General features: G+C 38.0%; 1 protein-coding gene across 1 annotated transcript; it reads right to left on the bottom strand.

Moving 5' to 3' along the window:
- Nucleotides 1-3,157: 3,157 nt before the first annotated feature.
- Nucleotides 3,158-23,122, bottom strand: LOC149249861 (nuclear envelope-associated protein 2-like). The gene is made up of 6 exons (XM_089458806.1): nucleotides 22,915-23,122; nucleotides 21,937-22,809; nucleotides 21,697-21,804; nucleotides 12,416-12,877; nucleotides 10,566-10,667; nucleotides 3,158-3,709 (listed from the first exon to the last, which is right to left on the bottom strand). Exons 2-6 carry the CDS (start codon nucleotides 22,132-22,134, stop codon nucleotides 3,545-3,547), a joined length of 1,035 nt encoding a protein of 344 aa, XP_089314932.1. The 5' UTR covers nucleotides 22,135-22,809; nucleotides 22,915-23,122; the 3' UTR covers nucleotides 3,158-3,544.
- Nucleotides 23,123-23,957: the final 835 nt, after the last annotated feature.

Raw genomic sequence — 23,957 nt, 5'->3', positions numbered from 1 at the left:
AGTGTTAGGTTAAAAGCGACACAAAGTTCAGTTAAACAAGTCGAGTGGAACGCACGACCGAGGATGTACACTCGGGCAAGGCACCCACACCCAAGCATCGGGGGTGAACAAGTGTGACAATGGGCAACCAGTGGGTTGGCTCAACAATAGCGAACAAACATGTAGCGTGCAACATGCAAGTCGGCCAACGAATCAACTCACCTGCCAAAAAGAAACGATCATTCATAATACCACACAATGGGGAGCATATATATATGGCGACGGAGTTCATTCGAAAAACACAATCGAAACCGCAGAACATAACACAGTCGAGCAAGTCGCAATGTGAGGGTTGCGAGTGATATGTAGCTGCGAGTAAGCTGAAGACAAAATTTAGGTGGCGTGCAAGCAATTTCGAGTCAGGTATGTGCATGCCCTGCAAGCAGGAAAGTACAAGCTATAGTCTGGGCAAAGTACGTGATGTGACTTGGGTAGGTTGTAGCGACTGGGTAACAGTTCGGATAGAGTGTTGTGCCTGTTCAGGGGTAGCCTCCCCTTTGTAACATAATTGTAAAATTCAAAATTTGATAATGATAATTTGAGTTATTGGAAATTATTGTTTGGTCTGATGTTTGGTATTGTTGCATTGTTATGTTATGTTTTCCGCACATAACAAATAATAATAAAAAGAGACACTGTAATAATATAGCAGTGGTAGGCATAGTCCAGAGGATGAAAAAAATGTTAAGTAAGATGACTCTTGTTGGTGCCACACGACGCCCTGGTTGGTGGAACCAAACTAGGGGCATGACAAAGGAGGTGGTTGTGGCCCCTAAGATTGGAACATCGCCCAGTAACAAGTGCAAGAACCTACATACATTTTCAATTCAATTATCCCTCCTAAAACCTATGACGAGATTCATCACCTTGAATCGCTTACTACTATGGACCACCAAGCTTTTTTAGATTCAGAGATACTAGAGGAGGCTTCTCACTAAGTTCTTGACCCTATTAATAGCAAGGGAAGAATTAAACAATACCTCAACTACATATCTCTTAATACCAAGGGAAGAAGAAAACAATACCTTAACTATGTATCTCTTCACTAGCAGATGAAGATTTTGTTGGGCAAGGTCTTAAAAGACAAACAAGATGAAAGGTATGACATCTTTTCTACTTTGAAAGACATCAAATGTGCTAAGAGAAATCAACATGTCTTCTTAGAACAACTAGCATCCTTTTGACTCGAGTTGTCTTAAAATCATTCAAAAGACATCTTACATAAAGTCCTTTGAAAGGAACCATCATTGCCTTTCTTTCATTAAATCTTCTCTTATCAACCTTGACACATTTACCCTAGGAGTTTGATGTAGAGACCATAAGGCCTTACCTAGGTATCCATTTTCCTTCAGGGTGAATTGCACAACGTTGGCAATGGAAAAACAACATTGATCTTTGACCATATGGTTCCTCTCAATATTGGACTTCATATTATAGATTCACAATATTAAAATCATAAGAGTGCCTTAATGACATCTATTTTCAAGATTGGTGGGTCACATCACATCCGGGAGTGTTTTTCTGCATTAATATTTGACTAAATGGTTTTTCCCATGTTCAACTTCACATCACATTGCAGGAAGTGTACTCAGTGGTGTTGGTGTTTCAAAATTACATAATGAACATGAACAATCTTGGTTCCTTTTCACTAGTAGCACCAAAGTTTCTTCTTTATTAGAAGCCTCTTTTCAACAGTGAGTTTTCGTCTCCTTCAAATCTTTTGCCATCTACTTACATTGCCACTCGTCCACCAATATGTACTTTGAAACGACTCAAACATGTAATTTCAGATATATACGCATACATTGCCTTCCCATTTAATTGTGCCATTGATCCACCGTTATGTATTTGTTTTGAATCATACATGTACTCTTCCAATAACATTGCGCTGCCCATTTATTGTGAAAACACAAGTAATTTGTCAATCTTTACCCGAGTAATTTGTCTTTTTTTACCCATCATGGAAGAAGGATTTGTCGTTGTTTGAAAACCAAAAATAACGAGTTGTCCAAGAGATTGAACCACGTAGGAGGAATGAAGAGCTACCTCTCCATGGAGATCATATGATTGTAATCTTCCTTTCTTACTTCCTGTTGTGTTCTAAATTTATTTTCTTCGTATTGTTATTAAATACATAGTTTCATTTTATTTGAAAATTTAAGCTTGGTCTGAACTAAAGTGCAGAACAGGAAGCAATCGTGGTCAACTCGCTCGACATATGTAGTTAAGAGTTTCACATTACTTTGATTTGCTAAGTTCGTAAAAGAGGATGTATTTGGGACCATGTTTTTGTTTCTACAGGAAACAACCACTTTGCAAAGTTAGGAACCACACTTTTGGCGCACACATGAACCAGAAACCCAACAATATCACGGATCAATTTGTTTTGAGCAGGGTTTCAGATAGAAACGGAACCTGACAGAATGTTTCCAAACTAGCTTGTAATACATTGGAATTGACAACTATATAGAGGTACGCAACCTAATTTCCAAATTAACTTTAAATACTTAAACAATCCAAAATCCCCACTTTATTACCTGTGTATGAATTATAATGATGACTAGGAGAACAGCAAACATATGACAACTTTAACTACATTTTTGTAAACACTGCAATAGTTAAACCAACTTTTACAATCAATATACTCGTCTGTAGGACAGAAATATTTTGGCAATTCTTACAATTTCAATCATATTCTAGCTAATGTTTCGCTTTCTAGCTAATTCTAACTTAATAGGACTTTTCGACGGGATCAATTCCCATCAAATTACCCATGCCAATGTTCTTGAGATCAAGAAGTATAAACCTATGAAACCTGCGCAGAACTTGTAACCGCCAGGTTGGTGATCATGGATAAACAGTTTTACAGTTTTTACATGGTTATGCGTTGCCACAGAAGAAGCGATATGAGGTTACAGTAGTTAGAAAGCAAATCTGTGTCCATTGTCAACTTCCCAATATCAATTGACACTCCGTAATCCATTACCAGATCGCCGCTATTCTCTTTTTGAAATTCTTAGCAGTGAAAATTTACTCTGGTAACAATTTCAGGGAGACCAAAGTATATAAAACGAGGAAAATTCACAAAGATCTTCGGAAAAAGAGAAAGCGAAACGAATAAGACTAAATCATTTACAGATTGTATATTTATCAGTGCCTACACCATGGTTGATATTTGGTATCAAATTAAATCGCCCTTACTCAAAGAATTTTCTCCGAAGATTACTTTGTAAAAATACAATAAGCATAGGCTTGCTTGCGATTGCTTGAGATTACCCAGACTACAGGGTGTAACGAAATAGTTCGCGTTGAAAAGGCTTTGCCAGGGACCTCTCCTATAGCCTAAAACAAGGTATATAAACAAAGGGGATGATGGTATATGACGATCTTTTCCATTCAACGCAATTGTCATCATACCAAGTATGCTTTTTCTCTCGAGCTAGACTAATCAACATGAAGTGAACTTGTGATTATGCACCAAATATGAACAGCTACATAATCGTCCTCAACGCTTTGAAAAGATAACCAAGACCACCATTGACATGGACACTACAAATTTAAAGCCTGAACTTTCCCAGAAGCATGGTTTATCACTTGAAACACCTCCATTTTTCCTTGTCTGTAACTGTTCACGTAACTCCTTGATTATTTTGTCCCTTCTTTCTCCAATCTGCACAATTTAACCATCAACATGAGTGATAAACACTTCCAGTCATAAGTAAATTCAACCCCAAAGACCAATTAATCAGTCTGCAAACTAGGTGAAATTGCCGATATTAAGAGCTTATATGCTCCTTAAGACGAATTAAGAAACTGTACCAGAAAAAGGAAACTATTACTCGCTACATATCTTCAAAACCTATTCGTGTGCCAGTGGAATAAAGATTAATGAACCTAATGAAATGTAAAATGTTTTTGACAAAGTCAAATGAAGGATTAACTCCTACTTAATCATGAATAAAATTTAAATCATGAACAAAGTCTAAATTATATAATATATAATAATTTTATAATGATGTAGACCAAGCATAGAAATCCACGGAAGAATCAAAATGAAGAGAAAATAGAGAAATGAGGGATGAAGATTAGTGGAGAGATTCATGCAAACATTATGGGAGATAATCATGCATACGGTTGAACTAAATATCTAATTATGACATTACTGTTATGATCACCTAAAGTTATACAAAGGGAATAATTGTACAAAATTAACACAGGGAAATGGATTAATTGAATAGATTTTTTTCCATTAAAGGGTTTCTTGAGTGTAAACTCCTGGTGTACCTTGCTTGATGGATGTTTGAGTGTATTTACTGTTTATCCTTCAACCAAACACAAAAGAAGATAAAGGCCACGATTGCTGGTGCAAAAAAATCAGCAAGTTACATGACCAGTATACTAATCAAAAGATACGTTCCAGAAATTTACAAGTTTGCAAAGCTTAAAGAGAACTGCCGAAAGAAGAGATCAATTTTGGGGTTGCCTTGACAAACAAGGCTGGTGCACCATATAAGACCACAACACAGTGCCATACCATGGGCATAAATCTGGGTCCAATAACATGGAAAATGGGTACTATGAAGCACTACCAGACAGTATATTTTTGTAGTTTTGGCTGCATAAAGGAGGATATGGGAAAGGGATGTGATAGAGTTGCACAAATGAGAAGATGTAAAGGCTAACAGGCAAGCATACTCGCCTCACAATCATCAACCATTATGTTTATAGAAGGCAATAAGTTAGCACCTAGTTGTATCACTTGGCTAGAATTGAAATGCAATCATATGACTAATAGAGAATTATATAGCACAGAATTTCCGTGAGCTTCTGCTGAAAATGGCCTCTTTTATCCTATGTTGCACAAGGACCCATCCCCCCCAAAAAAACCCATGTACCCTGGGGACTTATGAACCCTTAGAAGATGTCCCCAAACTGCTGGGAACTTCATCGGGAACTTGGGGACTTGCTCGCTGTCCCCAAGATGTTTCGAGCAGATTTCAGGGATGCTCTGGGCAGATTTCAGGTATTTTCTGGGCATATTTCAGAGATTTTCTGGGCACATATCTTCTATTTTGACAATCATAGACATTGATGATATGATCATTTTTCCTATCCATTACTTTTGTATTGCAGTGAATCCAAATTTGTTGTACATGTTGCAGCTCAAAACATGGGATTTGTATGATGGGTTTCAATTTGAGTTTCTGGTGATTTAAATATTGTATTTTCCGCAACAACAAGCAAAGCCTCCATGTTAAGAAAATGGAAAATGCAACATTTCAAAAGGCTGATGCTTGTGGTTATTGCTCTTGTTCTTCACATTTTTCGGCTCATCTCGGCTTTTAAATGTTGTACATGAGTTTATAGGAGTCATTTCCAATCCCAAAGATTCCACCATCCCAACCTCAAGGATGGTGAAAACAATCAGATAGTAGTGACTTGGATTTGGTGCTAAATGTTTGAATAAATTCCTATTCAATCACCTACTTATCTAACCTATGAATCTAATATCTTTACAGAACCAAAGTGCTTTACAATTTCAACTCAACTGTAAAGTCAGAAAAAACCTATTAAGAAAAGAATGTCTTTTATGTTAACATAATCATCATTAACAAGAAATATGAGGAAGAATAGTTGCTATAGAGACATTCTCTGTCTCATAGACCCTTCATCGACCTTATTGCAAATGGAAAATAGTTACACTTAAGTTTCCTAAAGCAAAACTGCATTTTGCTCATGTGTAACGGCCAATAATAGAATGTCACTCAACCCTTTTTTGAGTCGCTTGAGCTTTTTTCAGGATTGGCAAGTATAAGGGCTGCGCAAAATACTATATAGTCTAGCTTGTTATGCTTACAAGCTTGAAACAACTGCAAATGTTTATGGTAAATTCTAAATTTTTAATATTCTTTACACACATATTATTACCATCCCCAATCCACCGTCCCAAGGAAAACTTAGGGGTTGCGCTCTAGCCATCCCAGGGACATGTCCCCTCGTCCCTGCCATTCCCATGTCTCGAAAACCAATGCAACATAGCTTTTATTTGATTCCTGGTGGTCTCTCTCCTATCAAATGTGTATCCCATACACCTATCTACTACACGGCGAACAGACAAACTTAACATGGAAAACCTTCATTTGGATATTAACTTCTGTTTGGACAAAATTGAAGTTTATATCATACTTATTTTCCAAGAGTTCTGAATCTCTCTTATGAGCATTTTTAATGTCTTTATGTTTCCTATGGCATTTAAACTTTTGCCAAACTGGAAAAGGTGATTCCCTGCACTTCTATTTGTTGAAGATCAATAACAAATAAAAAGAACGACACAAAATCGACATATAGCAATAACAAAACATAGAAATGCATGCATCGAACCATTCTCATGATATATGGAGTTCAAACTAGAAGTGCACAGTCCTAGTATAGTAAAACTATGAAGAAGCTGTTGTATGAGGAAGATTGGGGGCATAAACCACAATTTACATTCCGAATTTCAGAAATACATGAATTCATGCCAATGTTTCTCTCAATATATGTATGCAATCTAACACTACTCTATGATCATTTATCTGTGACCTGTAGAATGGTATAAGTGTTACAACCAGTGCCCAAAAAGGTTAGATCCAATGGTGAGGAGCAAGAGTTATTTAACTTGTTTTAACCACTAGGCAAGGTTTGATTCCCATGATTGCTGTTCCTAGAAGCATGAGGTCAGCTCGAGGTAGTGGTTGAACATGTGGTTGCACCCAAAGGGATTATATCGCATGATCCTGTGACCCATGCACATGCAAGTAAATCAAAGCTAGAAAACAGACACAATCTTTCAAAATTCATTGTGGAACACGAAAAACACATTACAGCACTCAGGGCTAAGTTACTATCAGCATTGGAGAGCACCATTGATCTTGTTTGGCTGGTTCTAAAGGCCCTAAAGGACTGTTACAACAAGGGTTCCGTGAAAACAAAGAAGGAACCAAGAATTGCAGACCAGAAGTGGATCGTTTCTTTGTTGTTGAAATCACTTCTTCCCCTCCTGGCTAACTCTATGGCCAAGTGTCGTGTTGTCTCTCCAAGAAGAAAGGAACAAGGAAAGGATATTGCCAATTAATGGAAGTCAATGATTTTGATGCAAACCCTGGCAAAGTTGCTCGGTGCTTGGAGGCCCAAGAATTCTTGCAACAAGTGGCCATTTTTGACATTGCAATCAAGCTTCTTTAAGGTGATCTCCACAAGCTTGTTCATGCAATCACATGGCACAAGTAGATTTCAAAGTTTTGTGGGCCTTTAAGCTTATAGAGAAAATGTAAGAGGTAGGGTTTCGAAGCATGGCTAGAGAAAAAAGAAAGGGGCAAGTGGAAGGACACTATGCAATGAGGGGTGATGGCTTCACAAACACAATCAACGACAAGCTCGTAATTGTTGAAAGATCGAAGGCTCTAGATGTTTCAAAGACAAAAGGAGATTTCATTCAAGGTCAAAACCACAACAGTAACAATGTCGAATGTCGAGGTGGTTGCAGAGGCAGAGGTGGTGTAGACTCTATAGCACAATGGCCACATAGAAGGGGCTTGCTCTCCATCTATCAAAAACCCTATCTATGTCCACAGTAGGCTTGTGGCTGTGGGGAAAATTTTCAAATCTTGGAAAAATCTATTGAGGGGAAGCCCATCACATTACAAGTAAAATCATCCAACCACATTAAACTCAAAGCAAAAGCTAGAGATAAAAGTGGAGATCCCTCTAGTTCAACAACTCTCCTCCACATTCGTAAGCAACACCTTCTAAATATGGAATTGGTAAAAGATTCAATTGTCTCTTTGGTATTACAACTTCATAGAAGTGAAGGGGGGAAGGTATCCCCTACCCAAAGCCCAACTCCTATAGAGAAATGGCCAACAGCATTGCCTCTATGGATGTATCAACCCATCTACCTAGTGGTTACAAAGTAGATAAATTTAACAAGGTTCTAGTACTAAAAGTGTCGAAACAAAAAGCCTTTGATCATCTCTCATACTACAAATCAAATGCAACAGATTTTAGCCAACGGAATCATAGGCCAATGCAACGAATTCTAGCCTGCTACAATAGATTTGTATCAATGGATTTACTCGAATAAAAGATTGCAAGATATAATTAAGCTCAAAAAAAAACTAATTACTCATTTCACAAATCTTGACTATCAAAAAGTATTTGATGGACCCTAGTTCTGCGATGAAGTGATTTATTTGTTACTCCTTGGTTTCAAAAATTCAAGCCTACCTCCATGTCTATCACAAATATGCCGATTTGAATAGGCCTCCCATATTTGCAAATTGACATGTGACATTTCAATAAAATGCATGAAATTATTGTAAATGTAGTGGGAAAATTCATAAAAGTCAATATAGATCAAGTTCAATTGGGCCTCTTGACATATGCACAAATGTGTTGAGCTCGACATTTGTGAGGATTTATTGAACAAGATAATCCTAGAAAGGAAAGCAAATTGTAGGACTCAAGGTATGGATCATGAGAAAATAGCCTTTCAGTGCTAGATTTGTCAACAAATAGGGCATCTTCAAGACTCTTGCCCTCAACCTCAAGCTCGCTAAAAAGGGAAAAGGGGTCCCAAACCAAAACCAATAGGTTGGCACTCACCAAAGCAACAATATTTGAGCATTGTGGACGATCAACATATAGAAAATCAACAACCAACAAACCCAACACTAGATATTAACGCTTGTAAGAATTTCATTTGGCGGAATCAACTATCCTGCACAAAGGTTGGTGTTGTAAATGAAACACCTCAAGGGGGAATGAAGAGACCTCATGAATCTGATCAACTCAAATTCCAACAAGGATTTGGCAATTCTTTTGAACCTAGGACATCAGAATACTACTCTTCAAATAATACCTTTAAAATCCTCTCGAAGGGGAAACAATGTATTTGGATGGAGAGAGGTCAAAAAGAGAAAGGCAAGATAGACATGATTGAGGGCAAGGCCTTTGTCCCTTCTTAGTATCCTTGTTGTATTTTGCAATTGCCTAGGTTGGAGACCCTAGGCCCTTGTTGACTATGTTTTACTGAAAAAAAGTTCATTAACATGTGCCTCGGGCATGTACTACTAAATATAATATTAAAGTTTCTTATTGAAATAAAAACATTATGATTCTTTCCATGGAAAGAAAATAAGTAGATCAATCATCAAAGCTCGCCCCTTGTGTCCTTCAAATTTATAAGCTCTAAGGATAGCTCGATTAGTTTGACCCTTTTTGCTAAGGGGTAATGCCCAATGAGGTCACTGGACCAATTCCCACCAAGTCCTAAGGAGTTTCCAGCCACTATTGCGATCAGCAATCAATACTGCCCTTAATACGAAAACACAATTAAGAATACGAAAATCCACAAGCACTAGCAAGGTACCAACATCCTCATTCTTCACTTTGTGTGGGAGGGTGGGGAGATGTCCCCCCCAAAAATCAAAACAGAAGTGTTACAACCAACATAGATCCATCTCAATCCTCAAATCTATCAAGTACTAAGAGTGATAAAAAAAGAAACTAAGACTTAAACCTCTCACAATATTTGTTTTATGAATAACTCGTAATTTTTCGAATTAGCCAATCTTTGGGCATTTGTTTCAGGTGATTTCTCGGTTTGGGAGTGACTCACCAATTAACTGATGAATCATTGATTAATATGAATTTTTTGCAACACTAGTTGCGCCAAGAGAAGTGATCTGCACTCTAAAGCATAGCATGGATTAGATGTTAACCAAGATCATTAGGGGTTAAGATGGATCTCTGCTAGTTTTCTTTCCCAAGCAGGAAAGCCAATACTCAAGGCTATTGGCATAGCCTTTATTGATACAATCTCAAGACCCTGACATGCAGCATCATCAACATGTGCAACAAAAACCTTGCCACCTGAAATTACCTGTCGGTGGCTCACAAGGGAGAAAACTTCCACTCCTTCCAGAGGTCTATAGCTCTTTGGCTGTTAACCTGTTTCCTTACATGCAAGGAACGCAAGCTCTTAGCCAATCAGTAGCATTGGTATATTAGGTCATACTCCAAGACCAAGATCCCTCTAGTTTATTTTATTGTTAAATGTATCTTTTTACATTGTAGTGATTAATGGTTGGCTATTTATTATTTTCTTTTTTGCAGTAGTGTTAGACACAAACATGAAATGTCTCATCTATAGTATATACCAGGCAGTAAAGTGCACCGAGCTACCTTTCATCCTCTCATTTGAAATGTAATAACTAATAGAAGATAACAAGGGATTAACCTGAAAACGGAGGTTGTAACACATATCTTCTGAACGTTGCCATAACTCAAAAACCTTACTGAAGTTCATTTCCATTGAAACTACAGAAAGATGGAAAAATTGGCTCTACATTTTGAACGACTTTGCAGCCACACAATAAAAATTTTATTATCCACAAAATTTCAGGTTGTCAAGCATTATTACCCAGCCAATAACTTAATGGGTAGCAAAAAATGCAAAGCCAAAGCAGAATTAACTTAAACCATACCCTCTGCAGTTTCCGAGTTTGTGAACGAGTTTCCTGTAGACAAAATTCCAGTTTGAGAACCCTCTTCTTAAGCTCTTGATCAGCCCGCTGTTGCTTCTCCAACTGTTCCAACAAATTACAGGTTAGCACTATTTGCTGTATATAGAATATCTAAGAACGGATGACAGACTAATCAATATAAATAGAATTTAACATACATACACCATACTCCATTTATTCCCCAAAACAAATAGGCAGTGTTGATGAATCAGAGGACCGTAGGTATATATATACCAGGTGATTAGAGGAATCAAAAGACCGTTTGGCATATGGGGATGTGATTGGAGGAGCTGCTAATGTAGACTTGGCAGGAGCTCTCTTGAGTGAAGACAGATATTAACCTTTCCATCACAAAGAAAACAGATTGGTTTACTCCCAAGCTATGTAGGTAACAAGTGATTTTCAGAATTCACACATCGTGATTTGTAGGCTGCTCACATCCACTCTTGGTTACAATGCAGATGAATCACAAAGCTCGTTGTCTCCCAGTTTAGCCCAAGAATGCTTTCTTGGGGCTATGAAGAATAATCGTAGAATTAAATTTTTAAGATAGAGCTTGATATTCAAGGAACAATCTGGAAAGTCCCGGGGGGCAACTCAATTGGTATCGAAGTAATGTGAAATCTGTGAAAACTGAGAGATCCAAGGTTCAAATCACCCCAGTTGTGACCTGGTTTACATAGAGGAGGACAGGCCTTAGACCCCCAGAGGTTTGCTAGTAACTACGTGTCAGGCAGTCTGCTGGGTTCTTCTGGGATACATATTAAAAAAAAAAGGAAAAATATGGAAAATTTGGCATTGGAATTATGGTGAAGTTCTTATATTATGATACCAAGAATATTTACAATGAAACCAAACCAAAATATCTAGCAGACAGGATCAACAGTATTTGAATATGGCGTTACATGATATTGAGGATAGATGTATTAAAAGACTCCCATACATTTGGAAAACAAGGGCTGTCAGGACTTAGAATCTTTAAGACAAATCCAGACCAAAATATCAGGAAGTATACCGGGTTGATAGAAATTTCAAGATGGGTTTACAAGATATTGAAGATAGGTGGATTAAAAGACTCCAGTACATTTGGTAGACAAAGACCACCTTTAAGTCCCGCATTTTTTGGGTAGTTGACTCTTAGCTATGACATGGGAGTTAAAGCTCTTCATTGATCAAGTTTGACTAGTTCTTATGCATTGTGTGCCCGAAAGAGGAGAAAGACAATCATGCAGGGTGGCCCAAGGCCCCAAAGGTTCAAAAGAATTCTCAGATCTTTTGTTCAAATTCGCCGCTGGAAAGGAGTGGTCTTAAAGGGAAATCTGGATGATCAGACAGCAGGGAATAAGAACTTGGAGGATAATTCAGCTTACAAGCATTTCCTTATTCTGAAAAAATGATGCACAACCGCCCTCAAACAGGACTCCACTAAGTTTCACTTGGGCAAATTTTTAGCTCTCAAGTTAAGTTAACTACTGAGGTTGCAGCAACACAGTGTTTGTATGGACTGTCTAGAAATCGGGGCTAAGGCATGATGGCCACTCTTGCATCTGTATGGAGAGTATAAGTGCTAGTAATAGCCATTTAGCCCCCTAATTTAATACTTATGTAACCTTACTAAATATTAAATTAAGGGGCTGGAGAGCTACTTGTACGATAAATTCATTTAGATTCAATTAGGGTTGCTTCATTACATTTAGATTATTCTAGATGAATCTAGAAGCATTTATCATATAACTGAAATAAAACAATAATCCAATGGTGTATGTGTGCGTGTGCAATAAACACATTTTCTTCATAAAAGGAATACAAACCTGTGCTTCAAAATCTTGAGTTTTAAGTTTCCACTGTGTAGACATCATCTTGATCTCTTCTTTCAGCCTTGCAATCTCTTCATCTTTTGTACACAGGTGTTTTGAAAGGTTTTCAAAATTCCTGGTAGAAACTTCATTCAAAACTTTTTGAAGTTCACAGTCCTTATGGGTACCAACTTTAGTAACTGCAAAGCTTATTTCTTGCTCTATTTTCATTATTTCTTCTTTCAACTGTCTCTGAGAGACCTCTCTTGAACTAAGATCATGCTGCAGCTCTTCAAGTTGTCGGCCCAGTGTTATAACTCGACTTTCTTGCTCTTCTAGTAGCTTATTCTTAGTATCTAGCTCTTTCAGCAAAGAAAAACACTGTGATTCCGCTGATTGAGCAGATGCTGCACTTGCTTCTGCCAATGCTTGAGTTTCCGTTAGCATTGATCTTACATCTACTAACTCCTTCAAGTACTGAAAGACAAAATTAAATGTCAAATGTTGACTTCTAAAACTCAAGTTTGCTATTCCTGTAATAAGATAGGACGAATTTAAAAATAAATACAATAGATCAAAACAAAAGTTGCATGGAAACAGATACAGATCCACCAGATTTTACTAAAACTTAGGATCTAGATTCAGGGAAACACTCTCTCTCTCTCTCTCTCTCTCTCTCTCTATATATATATATATATATATATATACACACAAAAATTATATTTCAAAAATAAAAACCACCCATAACTTCGATTCCCATTAATGGTAGCCTTAAGACATGATAAGGAAACATTGCATAGACACACAATGATTGTTTCATCAGTGGTCACTCTACTAGTAACTATCAGAATTGTATGTCTTAGAATGGGGGAAGGAACTGTTTTATAGGCAAACATTAGGCTCTTAAGACATACACAATTGCTGCTTCATTTTTTAATTTTATATATATTTTTAATGGTTTTTCTTATTTTCTTTTCCCGAAGGATCCACCAGTGTCACTTATCTGGCAAGCAGAATACAGATCACAAGCAATTCTCCGGTATATCAAAACAAGAGATGTATCCCTGTCAGATCCATTCTGGATCCTGCCATATTCAGTCCAGATCCATAGCCAATTCACAGAAACAGTGATCCTGGACCTTCGCAGACCATTACCACTAATTAAGATTTGGTGAGACAAAAATAAACATATTAAATCCACTTTAAAAGAAAACATGTTGAGATATCAAATATCACCACCCCTAATCTGTTATTGCTATTATGGATTAGACTAGCCTTCCTATCATGTTAATAAGTAGCTCAAACCAAAGGTCAATTATCTTATAACATTTTCCGAGTAAAACCAAACTTATGATCTTCAATGCATCGAAGAATGCTCTCCCTGCCTTTCATTTCTACTTCCAATGGGAAGAGCTAGAAATAAACAACCTATACTTGGGAATCCACTTCGTAGGACCACATTTCAACATGCATTACGCCTATAACCACAGGTTGACAAGGGATATGGATCCCTCACCCTCCTTGAGAGACACTCAGACAAGGCTTCTAGAACCAATTCCAAGACATCTTGAGCAAGATGCACTACTTGGATTCCCATATAAAACCCACAGCCATTTATGGTTCAGAGATTTAATGACCAAGTTTACCGTAGACAGATTGGACTTCGAGAGAGAGGATCCAAATCTTCCTCACCTGCATCAACTAATGCAAGAGCACTATCTCCCACCACATTATTAAAGCAGAGTTCAAAGTCCATCACTTTAGACCTGGGGTTGTCTTCTATCTAGTATCTTTTCTTCATAGAGTTTGGATCTTTAAGAACTCAGCTTTCAATAGAGATTGGTGACCATAAATTGTGCTTTGTTCTTTCAAGGCCATCACCTTAACCAAACCCCCTCAGCCGTCCCCACAGCTACTTCTCTAAGACTTCTTGATTTCTTCAATTGGTGGCCATCTCTCTAGAGCATCTACCCACCTTTTAAGTATTCACTGGATGTGCAGGGATTTTTCAAGCCAACTAAGCAAGAGCTGAATTGAGCCATTTGGGAGGATATTTATAAACAATACATCCAAACCACTTGCATAGTACCTTCAAAGAGTCTAGGCCTAAAGATGGCTTTTTAACTAAAGCACTTTTTGGCACTAAGGGATGGGGCCATATCATTTGCCCTCCATAAAAATGTCAACACTGGATGCATGCCCTTAAGAATCTCCTAGTTCAAATGAGGTCTCACAAACTCTAGGAAACTAATCACCATCTACTAACTTTGCCACTTACATGAGATGGAAAAATCTCATTTTCATGTGCCTCTTTTATTACAAGATCAAAGGTATATACGATTTTTTATTTCAAGGTTCAAGAGGCTCTCTCTCCATCCCCTTCTACTAACCAAACCAACATTGCCTTCTTCTCTTTGTTAGAGGGGGTTTTGGTTAAAAATTTCAACATTTACAAGACACAACTCGACCAGAGGCCCTCAAGAGGATCACCTCTTATTGCCCAATTGTCCCCTTGAAGAGGAGCAATAAACAACAACTAGCAGCCCGTGATACCTCAAATTATAGGTCAATGAGATATCACATCTCCTCTTAGCTCCAGCCCTAAAGAAACTAACCAACTCTTCTTCAAGACCTATGAGGACATGTCATTATGAATCGCAACCTACACACCACCATACCAATAGACAAACCAATTCCAAATGATCCCAAAGTTGGGCTCGTCGCACCGTGTTGAAAATAATAGCGAGAAAGGGTTCCTTGATTCGTGCCTTAATTCAAGGAGCCTCAACAAGTTTCTCCTTGAGCATGCACGAGTTTGTATGAGTTAGGAGCTAATTCCTAAAAAGTAGGACGAATGCCTAAAATTTAGGTCAAATTCCTAAAAGTTAGGAGTGCAAGAAGCAATTGGCTAGTGCTAATTAGTGGAAGGCCAAGTTTATTGGCTTCTAGTGCAAGTTACTTTGGGTAAAGGACAAGTTGATTGTGTCAAGCTCCTAAATTATAGGAAGGACGAGTTAACACAACCAGTGAGCTTTTGTTAACTAGTCAATCAACCATTCAACTTTCCTCAAATACAACTTGCCAGTAAAAGCCTAATCGAAGTGCTTATAAGGAGGAACGAAGGCACAATTTGATCATTGTCTTGTGAGCACGAGGCAGTAGAGAGCACAAGTTGGTGCTTGTGTGTTGAGGCTTGTGTGAGTTTGATAGAGAGTAGATAGGGATCAACAATCTTGCAAGGGTTTCAAGCCTAGTTCAAGGCAGGAAAACAAGTTTGTTTTCAGATTGAAATAAATTATATTTGTAAGAGATCTAATGCACAGTTTTCTATCAATAATCAAGCAAAGGGTTTTCCCAGTTGGGTTCCCTAGAAAAACATTGTGTTTGAACTTTGCATTATGTGATTGTTGTTATTTTTGCTCTTATTCTGCTGCAAAGTCTAGTAGAGAAATTATGTGTTTATATGAGAAGAAATTATATTTCAAATTGCTCGTATTAGCATATCATAATTTTGTGGATTTTCTACATAGTATTAGAGCAGTGAACATAATCAACTAACACACAAATTTCAATTTTGAGAGATGGCCACAGCTGGTCTCAGAGATCAGGATAGACTTGATGGTGCCTCAAACTTTCATGTTTGGACAAAGCTCTGAAGCAACCTAAGAAAAGTGAGTGTATGGACTGTTAGTCACTGATTTGCAAGCCCTAGATCAGTCAAAGAGTCGATTGTGTGTGGGCAATTTTGGAGGCCCTGAGGAGAGTGACAATAGGGTTAATGTGTCACAGTGACAGGGCAGATTTGTCTGCCCTAGGAGCAACATTCTAGAGCAGCCAAAATCTTGACAAGTGGGCAATCAAGCCTTGACTCCTCATGTACAATGATCATTGAAGGACTAATGAGATGTTAGGAAGCAGAGTTGTTGAGCCCTAGTTCAATGGGTTGCAAAAAAGCCAAACCACTAATAAGAGGGCAGATCTAGAAGACCCAATGAGTGTACTTCTTAGGGGAGCTAGAGGTCTCCTAGTGAGTAGATCAATGAGCCAAAGTTCAATGACACAAAAGGAGTTGTGATCATTGATAGTGGCAAATTGTGAACTCACAAAACATCGTAGGAAATAACAAGTCTTCAAAGCAAGTTCCACAGAAGAAATCAGGGAAGCCTTCTAATTCAAACGGAGGAGCTACAGCAGCGGAGAATGTGGTTGGAGACAAATCCAAGTGGATGAGGTTCTTCCAAGAACACCTTCCTCGCTAAGAGGGAGTGTTGAAAATAATAGTGAGAAAGGGTTCCTTGATTTGTGCCTTAATTCAAAGAGCCTCAATGAGTTTCTCCTTGAGCATGCACGAGTTCTTACGAGTTAGGAGCTAATTCCTAAAAAGGAGGACAAATTCCTAAAATGTAGGGTGAATTCCTAAAAGTTAGGAATGCAAAAAGCAATTGACTAGTGCTAAGTAGTTGAAGGTCAAGTTTATTAGCTTCTTGTGCAAGTTATTTTGGGTAAAAGGCGAGTTGATTGAGTCAAGCTCCAAAATTATAGGGAGGATGAGTTCACACAACCAATGAGCTTTTGTTAACTAGTCAATCAATTGTTGGACTTTCCTCAAATAGAACTTGCCAGTAATAGCCGAATCGAAGTGCTTATAAGGAGGAACGAATGCACAATTTGATCATTGTCTTCTGAGCTCAAGTTGGTGAGACAAGATAGTAGAGAGCACAGGTTGGTGTTTGTGTGTTGAGACTTGTGTGAGTTTGATAGAGTAGATAAGGATCAGCAATCTTGCAAGGGTTTCAAGCCTGGTTCAAGGCAGGAAAACATGTTTGTTTTTAGATTGAAATAAATTGTATTTGCAAGAGATCTAATGTTCAATTTCTATCAATAATCAAGCAGAGGGTTTTCTCAGTTGGGTTCCCTAGAAAAACATCGTACTTGTATTGTGTGATTGTTGTTATTTATGTTCCTATTCCGCTGCAAAATCTAGTAGAGAAATTTCGTATTTATATGAGAAGAAAATATATTTCAGATTGCTCATATTAGCAAAACAGAATTTCATGAATTTTCTACACACCACCCGTCCCCTCCACCCCCCCAACCAACATGCTACTCACCAAGTTCAACTAAGTATATGAGTTTCCATCAAGATTTCTTCTCATCAACCTCAAATGTTATAAGAGTTGGATTTCCCCCACTTTTCTATCCCCTAGGATCATGCAACTAAGTCCCTCAGTTTCCACTACTCCTCAAAGGATATTTTCTACCAGTGCATTAGCCCTTACACAAATTTTGACAACTCCAACAACAAGCCCATCTCTCAACCTCCTCACTCATCTTTGAACACCAGCTCTAGTGGTCCTTGACATATTTCCATAGCTTTTCAACTTTTTGCACTTCTATTTTACAAGCACCTATCTTATAATCTCTATCTCTCTCTCAGATTTTCATTAGGTAGACATGTTGAGGCTAGTCTCTAAACTTAATACACAGATTATATGAACAAACAAAGGAAAAAAAACAAAACCAAAAGATGGCTTCCAAATTGTTTTAACAGTGACATAGAAGTGAAACAAGGCTGCCCACACTCCACTACACTGGTTTGGCTTTACATCAACAAACCAAAGTGGATCAATCAGAAAAGTGAGGGGAAGCGAACATAGCAGGAAACATCACAAGAACTTGGTGCAGATGTATGCAGATGATGCCACTTTAACAACCCAGAAACTGCTCAGCCTACAAGATAAGATAAGATTATTTGATTAATGTATAACAAATGACCACATAAGTAGGTCAACGGAAATAAATGATACATCCAGTTTGAAAAGAAGCTCCTAGGTAATGCCAACAGTCAAATAAAAAAAGGCAGAAATAAAAGGAAATAGGCCTTGGAAAGCTTTTGCGACAAAGTATGGATGAATGTTAAACACATGTAAAACCAAGTTCGTAGTAGGTATTATTCTTGCTCAGGAGAAAACCAAAGCAAATCCAAATTAACTTCATATAGGAGCTGCTGCAAACAGCCCAGAATTACAAATATCTGGGGTTGGAATTCAATGAAACACTGAGTTGAGACATCTGTAGAATGAAGAAGCTTCATGGACGATGGAAAGCAACCTTCTTACTCCAGAATAGGTGTAGAATGTTAGAAGTATGTGGTTGCGGCATGATATGCTCTCTTCCAAGCAGTGATAACCCCTGTAATCCTATGTGGTTGTGATGTATGGGGACCAAGTATGACCAAAGATAGATGGAAGAAGATGGAGAGAGTACAAAACAGTTATGGGGACCAAGTATGACCAAAGATAGATGGAAGAAGATGGAGAGAGTACAAAACAGTTGATAACAGGCCTCTTGAGAGAAAAATTCAGCATTCCATACAAGAAATTGTTCGCTAAAACAAGACTATATCCAATAGAGTTAGAAAAAATAAGAAGGTGGATTTTGTATAGGCAAAGAGGAGCAACCATGGGCAGTCATCGGGATTTGGGATCGAACAAAATTTAGCCAAAGGGCTAAAAAGAAGAAACAATAAATGGAATCTGCAATGTAAAAAGTGGTTCTGGGAGTAGTATGTAGCAGAGGAGAATTGCCCAGCTGATAGCAAAGAGACAAAAATGCATTTAAAGAAATGCCATATGACAGATAAATGGAGGAAGCACACGAAGATGAACAACATTATAAATACCAGTTCAACACACGCAGACACACAGATAAGAGCTAAAGACTAATTGACGTTCAACATCCCTTGGCTGAGAATCTATCATTAAAAAGTTTGAATGAAACTATAGCATCTGAAAGGAAAGGATATGCATCTAGTGAATATGAGATGTTCTCTTTCAGCATAGTGCATATACTAAAACCTGACATGTAAACAGACAACACAATTAACAATAAACACCAAAGCGATCAATATACTATAGACTATGGGTTCTTTGGCATAACTCTTGTGCAAGGTTACTTTACTAAATCTCTTCAAGGCTTACAAAGCACTGTAGATTATAGCTTAAGATGGTGTTCTAGAGACTAACTTTGAAGAAAGTCCAAAAGTTACTTTTTGAATATAAGGTCACTTCCAACAGATCAGTTGCTAAACTTCGTGGAGAGGATATACTGCCGCTTCCAAATGATTTATCCGAACTCTGTCTGAGCTACCAGTTAATTACAAAACTCTCCCTCTATTATATGTTTGTATAATGCTTATAATCAATACTAAATCTCTTCAAGGCTTATAAAGCACTGTAGATTATAGCTTAAGATGGTATTCTAGAGACTAACTTTGAAGAAAGTCCAAAAGTTACTTTTTGAATATAAGGTCACTTCCAACAGATCAGTTGCTAAACTTCGTGGAGAGGATATACTGTCGCTTCCAAATGATTTATCCAAACTCTGTCTGAGCTACCAGTTAATTACAAAACTCTCCCTCTATTATATGTTTGTATAATGCTTATAATCAACTAACATTTTTAAGAGTTGCCTCTCTTTAGAATTTAGTGTGTACGTCTCTCCCTCTATTATATGTTTGTATAATGCTTATAATCAACTAACATTTTTAAGAGTTGCCTCTCTTTAGAATTTAGTGTGTGTGTCAAACCAATGAGCAAATTTACAAAAGAATTGAAAAAAATGCCAAAGCCAGCAAGCCAACCGGCACATATCAGTTGTTAAAGTTCATGTAGAGGATATAATGTAGCTAACAGTTAACTACAAATCTCTCCCTCCATTACGTTTGTAAAGTGCTTATAATCAACGAACATTTTTTAAGGTTGTCTCTTCTTAAATTTTAGTGTGTATGTCAAACAAATGAACAAATTTACTAAAGAATTGAAAAGAAAACCAAAGAAATTCCAGGCTCTAAACATGTTTGCCATATTAAAAAAATATACACATATTTTGGTCAAGAATGGACCGCAGTTACTAGGGCATGCCAAATCTGATATTTACGAAAACTGGAAACATTTAGCTTGATATATTTGTTTTCTAAATCTACAGAAATCTTAAAACTTGAGGAATTTCTAGTGAATACAAACAATAAAGAAACATACCAAGAAGACAAGACAAATTTAGTTCCATTTCAGGCTGGAGTGTTAGAATATTTTTAATGTGTGACAGCATATCTTCACCAGCAGAGATGTCAAATGGGTCTAGCCCAGGTAGTTGTGAGGTGTTATCCTCCCCACTCAGATTCAGCTCCAGCAAGTGTAAGGGACATGTTGACATCTTGGTCAGTATATTGTTAATGTGTTGACACTACCTCAACCTTGCATAGAATCCGGTTTACCTGAGTACCATTCTCAGAATGAGGGGAAATGCCTGCTGGTTTCCCATAAAAATCTTCGCCAACAGGATGGAACTTGACAGTCAAAATGCCTGTCATGAGGCATTTTGACCATCAAATATAGTCCGTATTCTGATCTCCCTTCTGTCAATATAAATATATATATATATATATATATATATATATAATCAAAATGACAGGTGAGGGGTGTTTGCAAGTTCCAGCCCTGTTTGCCAGCATTTCAGAATGGAAACTACTGCACCAAACATTCCACAAATGGAACCGAAAACACACACCACGCCAAAGTAACTCTAAATAGACTAAAGAAATCCACTTTGACGGAATTAGAGAGAGAGGGAGGATGCTTATCCATTCATTTAAAAGTGTGCTCAGATTGACAAAGATTTAAGCCAAATCGTACCTTATAAAGCACTTTGGCATGGAAAAAGTAAACATATTTTGGAATATCTTGAACAAATGTAAATATTCTGCCTTGGCATGGCCTACTTAGTTTTAAGAAGGGCCTACTTAGTTTTAAGAATAATTGTTGAGAGAAATCTTGGATGAACAATAGAGTTTCCATCTAAAAAGAAATTTCGAAAGGAAAGCCCAATGATATATCAAATAAGAATTTCAAAGCTATACACAATGCCATATACAAAAACTAACTCCATACACAATGCCACATACAAAAACTAACTCCATATAAAGAGGCAAGGCTTCAACCGTTGCAAGTAAGCAAAATACACATAATCAGAACTGTTGAAGAAGCTAACCAGCGACTGCAGTCAGATTGCATGGTTGTTTAGAACTCATAGAATGTCTGTGTGAGCCCTTAGTATTAGAGATACGATTTTAGGGCAATGGTTAAATTTCAGCCCACGTAATGTTGTGTTGCTGAGAATTTTTGAAGATGGCGAATAATTTTTGTTGCAAGGAATTTCAGCACTACAAAACACACTATCCTACCAGGCACGAGAAAACCCATTCACCGAGTTCTCCTTCGGCCCTCTGTCATTTTCACCTGCTCAGCAACTGAAGCCGAAGTTTGCAGCTGAGAATCCCTTTCCTCCAAGTTCTTTTGCAATCGAAGAAGTTCAGTTTCCATGCTACTCGCTCTGGCTTCAGCAACCTGTACAAAAATCGAACCCTATATCATTATATTCGCCCGCTCAATAAAAGCACTTGAATGACGAAATTATCATATATTACAGAATCATTTTCCCTCACAAGCAAAATTAAAATAGGAAAGAGTCAGGTTTACCTGGCGACAGGCGGATTCTCGTGCTAATGATGCTTCCTGGGTCGCCAAACGACTCCGGACGTCTCTTATTTCAGATGCCATGGAACCAACTTCCGACGCCATTCTTTTGAAATTCTGCTTCCTTTCCCGCAGAGCTTGCAGAATAGGATTCGTCTCCTGCGGATAGCTCTCGTCAGAATTCGACGCCAACTTCGACATCTTTACTCTGGATTTTCTAAAGTTTATCCTGCAATTTTATGAGTCTGTTCAGATAAGCTTTCCATTGTGCTCATACAAGCACGGATATTTCAGCAAATAAGTCTTCTCCATTAGACTTATGGCTACTTAAAGAAGCATGAGGCACCGTCATAACCAGATCGGGGATTCTAGAAGCAATTTCTTAAGAAGAATACCGTCCGTCGGTGTATTGAAGGCTGTCACAACTTCATTGAAGATCAATAAATGACAACTTTTCAATTATCCCTAAACATCACCATCCCAACGTAACTGTTCAGGATAACGAAAGATTTAAACAGAGTCGTGCAGTGAATTTAAACTTTGATAACGAAATACTTGCAGAAGGCTTGCAGTCAAAACTCCAAAAACATGCGATAAACTACAGTTTAAGTCATCAAAGATGAAAAAACCATAGATCGAGTTCTTTTCAGTTTGGACCAGTCAAAACAACACTGAAAAATACATCGCTTCTGTTTTAAGTATACTCTGAAGATTTATCTCTCCTATGTAGCTTTAACTCCAAAAAAAGAATAGCGTGTCTCTTCTATGGATTTCCAACTGCAGATACTTCAAAGAAATATTTATATGTCCTTCCGATGGAACTCCAACGCAAACACTTTAAAGAAGCAATGTCATACGCTAAGATACCCCAATACACTGCAAAAAGACATGACTTTAGTCCATTCCTGGTCGGCAAAATGCTAAATGTTCCGTGAACTCGGACGCAAAAATTGAAAGACTGCTCAAAGAACTGTACAATACCTCAACCGTTTTCCTGTAAAACCATAAGACTGCAAATGGAAAGCCAAAGAATGAAATTTGTAGCCGAATCAGCAGGGATTCAACATGTGAACACAATGCCTGTCGCCATATCCGTCTCCGACTGAAGAGACCGTATCTTTCAAGAAATCCTCCAATCGGACCGCGCGGAAATCCTATTTCCAGCCACATCCATCGCTTGGGAGCTATTTCTCCGCGTATTTCATGTCATAAACAATAAATAAAACTTGGAATGAATCTAGTTTAGCTGCACGAAATTGAGGAGGAGCTTCGCATCACATGAATCGCTCACCCGTAAGTCAACCAAAACAAAACAATTCATTCATTCATATTAATTTCGGCGCATCACACATACCCACTTTGCTCTAGCCTCGACAGGCCGGCGCCATAATAGGCCAAGCAGATTGACAGCAGCAGGTAACTCCTGTACACATGCTTCAAATACAGGCATGGTCTCAGCGATGGCAGGCGTAGCCGGAGCCTCGGATACCAAGCTCAGACATATTTTCATTTTATTATTAATTTCTCTGATTTTTTAAACTAAATTCCTAATCCCTGTCCATGTTACCTCCCAGAATCAGCGGGCTTACGATAGTTTCATTTTTACACTAAATTTCCTAATCCCTGTCCATGTTACCTCCCACGATAAGCGGGCTTAAGATGGTTTTCATTTTCACTGTCGAACATTTTACAACTATACGCGCCATAAATTTCGCATTCAATGTCTAACGAATCTCGCAACAGAATCAAAAAAGACCGGGTAGGTAAGTCTGCTATTACAAATCTCGTAACAGAATCAAAAAAGACCGGGTAACTCTGCTCTTACCTTTACCTACAAACGTCCGTAGTAAAGAGGTAGATTGTCCCTGTGTGGGCCAGGGCTTCACCGCCGTCTCTAAGGGTCATATCCACCGAGGAGGGAAAATGAACAGGTCGCAGATTTAGAAATTATGAGCGGGAATAGAAATATAGATACAAGGAAGAAAACAAATGTGAAGGATGCAAAATTTGGAGTTTAGGGACGA

Source organism: Pinus tabuliformis, chromosome 7 (assembly GCF_031772625.1).
Source record: "Pinus tabuliformis cultivar Carrire ecotype Pingquan chromosome 7, CPIR1, whole genome shotgun sequence".
NCBI lineage: Eukaryota > Viridiplantae > Streptophyta > Pinopsida > Pinales > Pinaceae > Pinus > Pinus tabuliformis.
The sequence above is the reverse complement of the archived record's forward strand: the minus strand, read 5'-3'. Positions and strand labels throughout refer to the sequence as shown.

Coding starts and splice junctions, on each gene's coding strand:
- LOC149249861 (XM_089458806.1), bottom strand. CDS start 22,134: ATGTCGAAGTTGGCGTCGAATTCTGACGAGAGCTATCCGCAGGAGACG. Junction 12,878..21,696: donor CGGCTTCAGTTGCTGAGCAG/GTGAAAATGACA, acceptor TTTGTCTTTCAG/TACTTGAAGGAGTTAGTAGA. Junction 3,710..10,565: donor AAACTCGGAAACTGCAGAGG/GTATGGTTTAAG, acceptor TAAATTGTGCAG/ATTGGAGAAAGAAGGGACAA.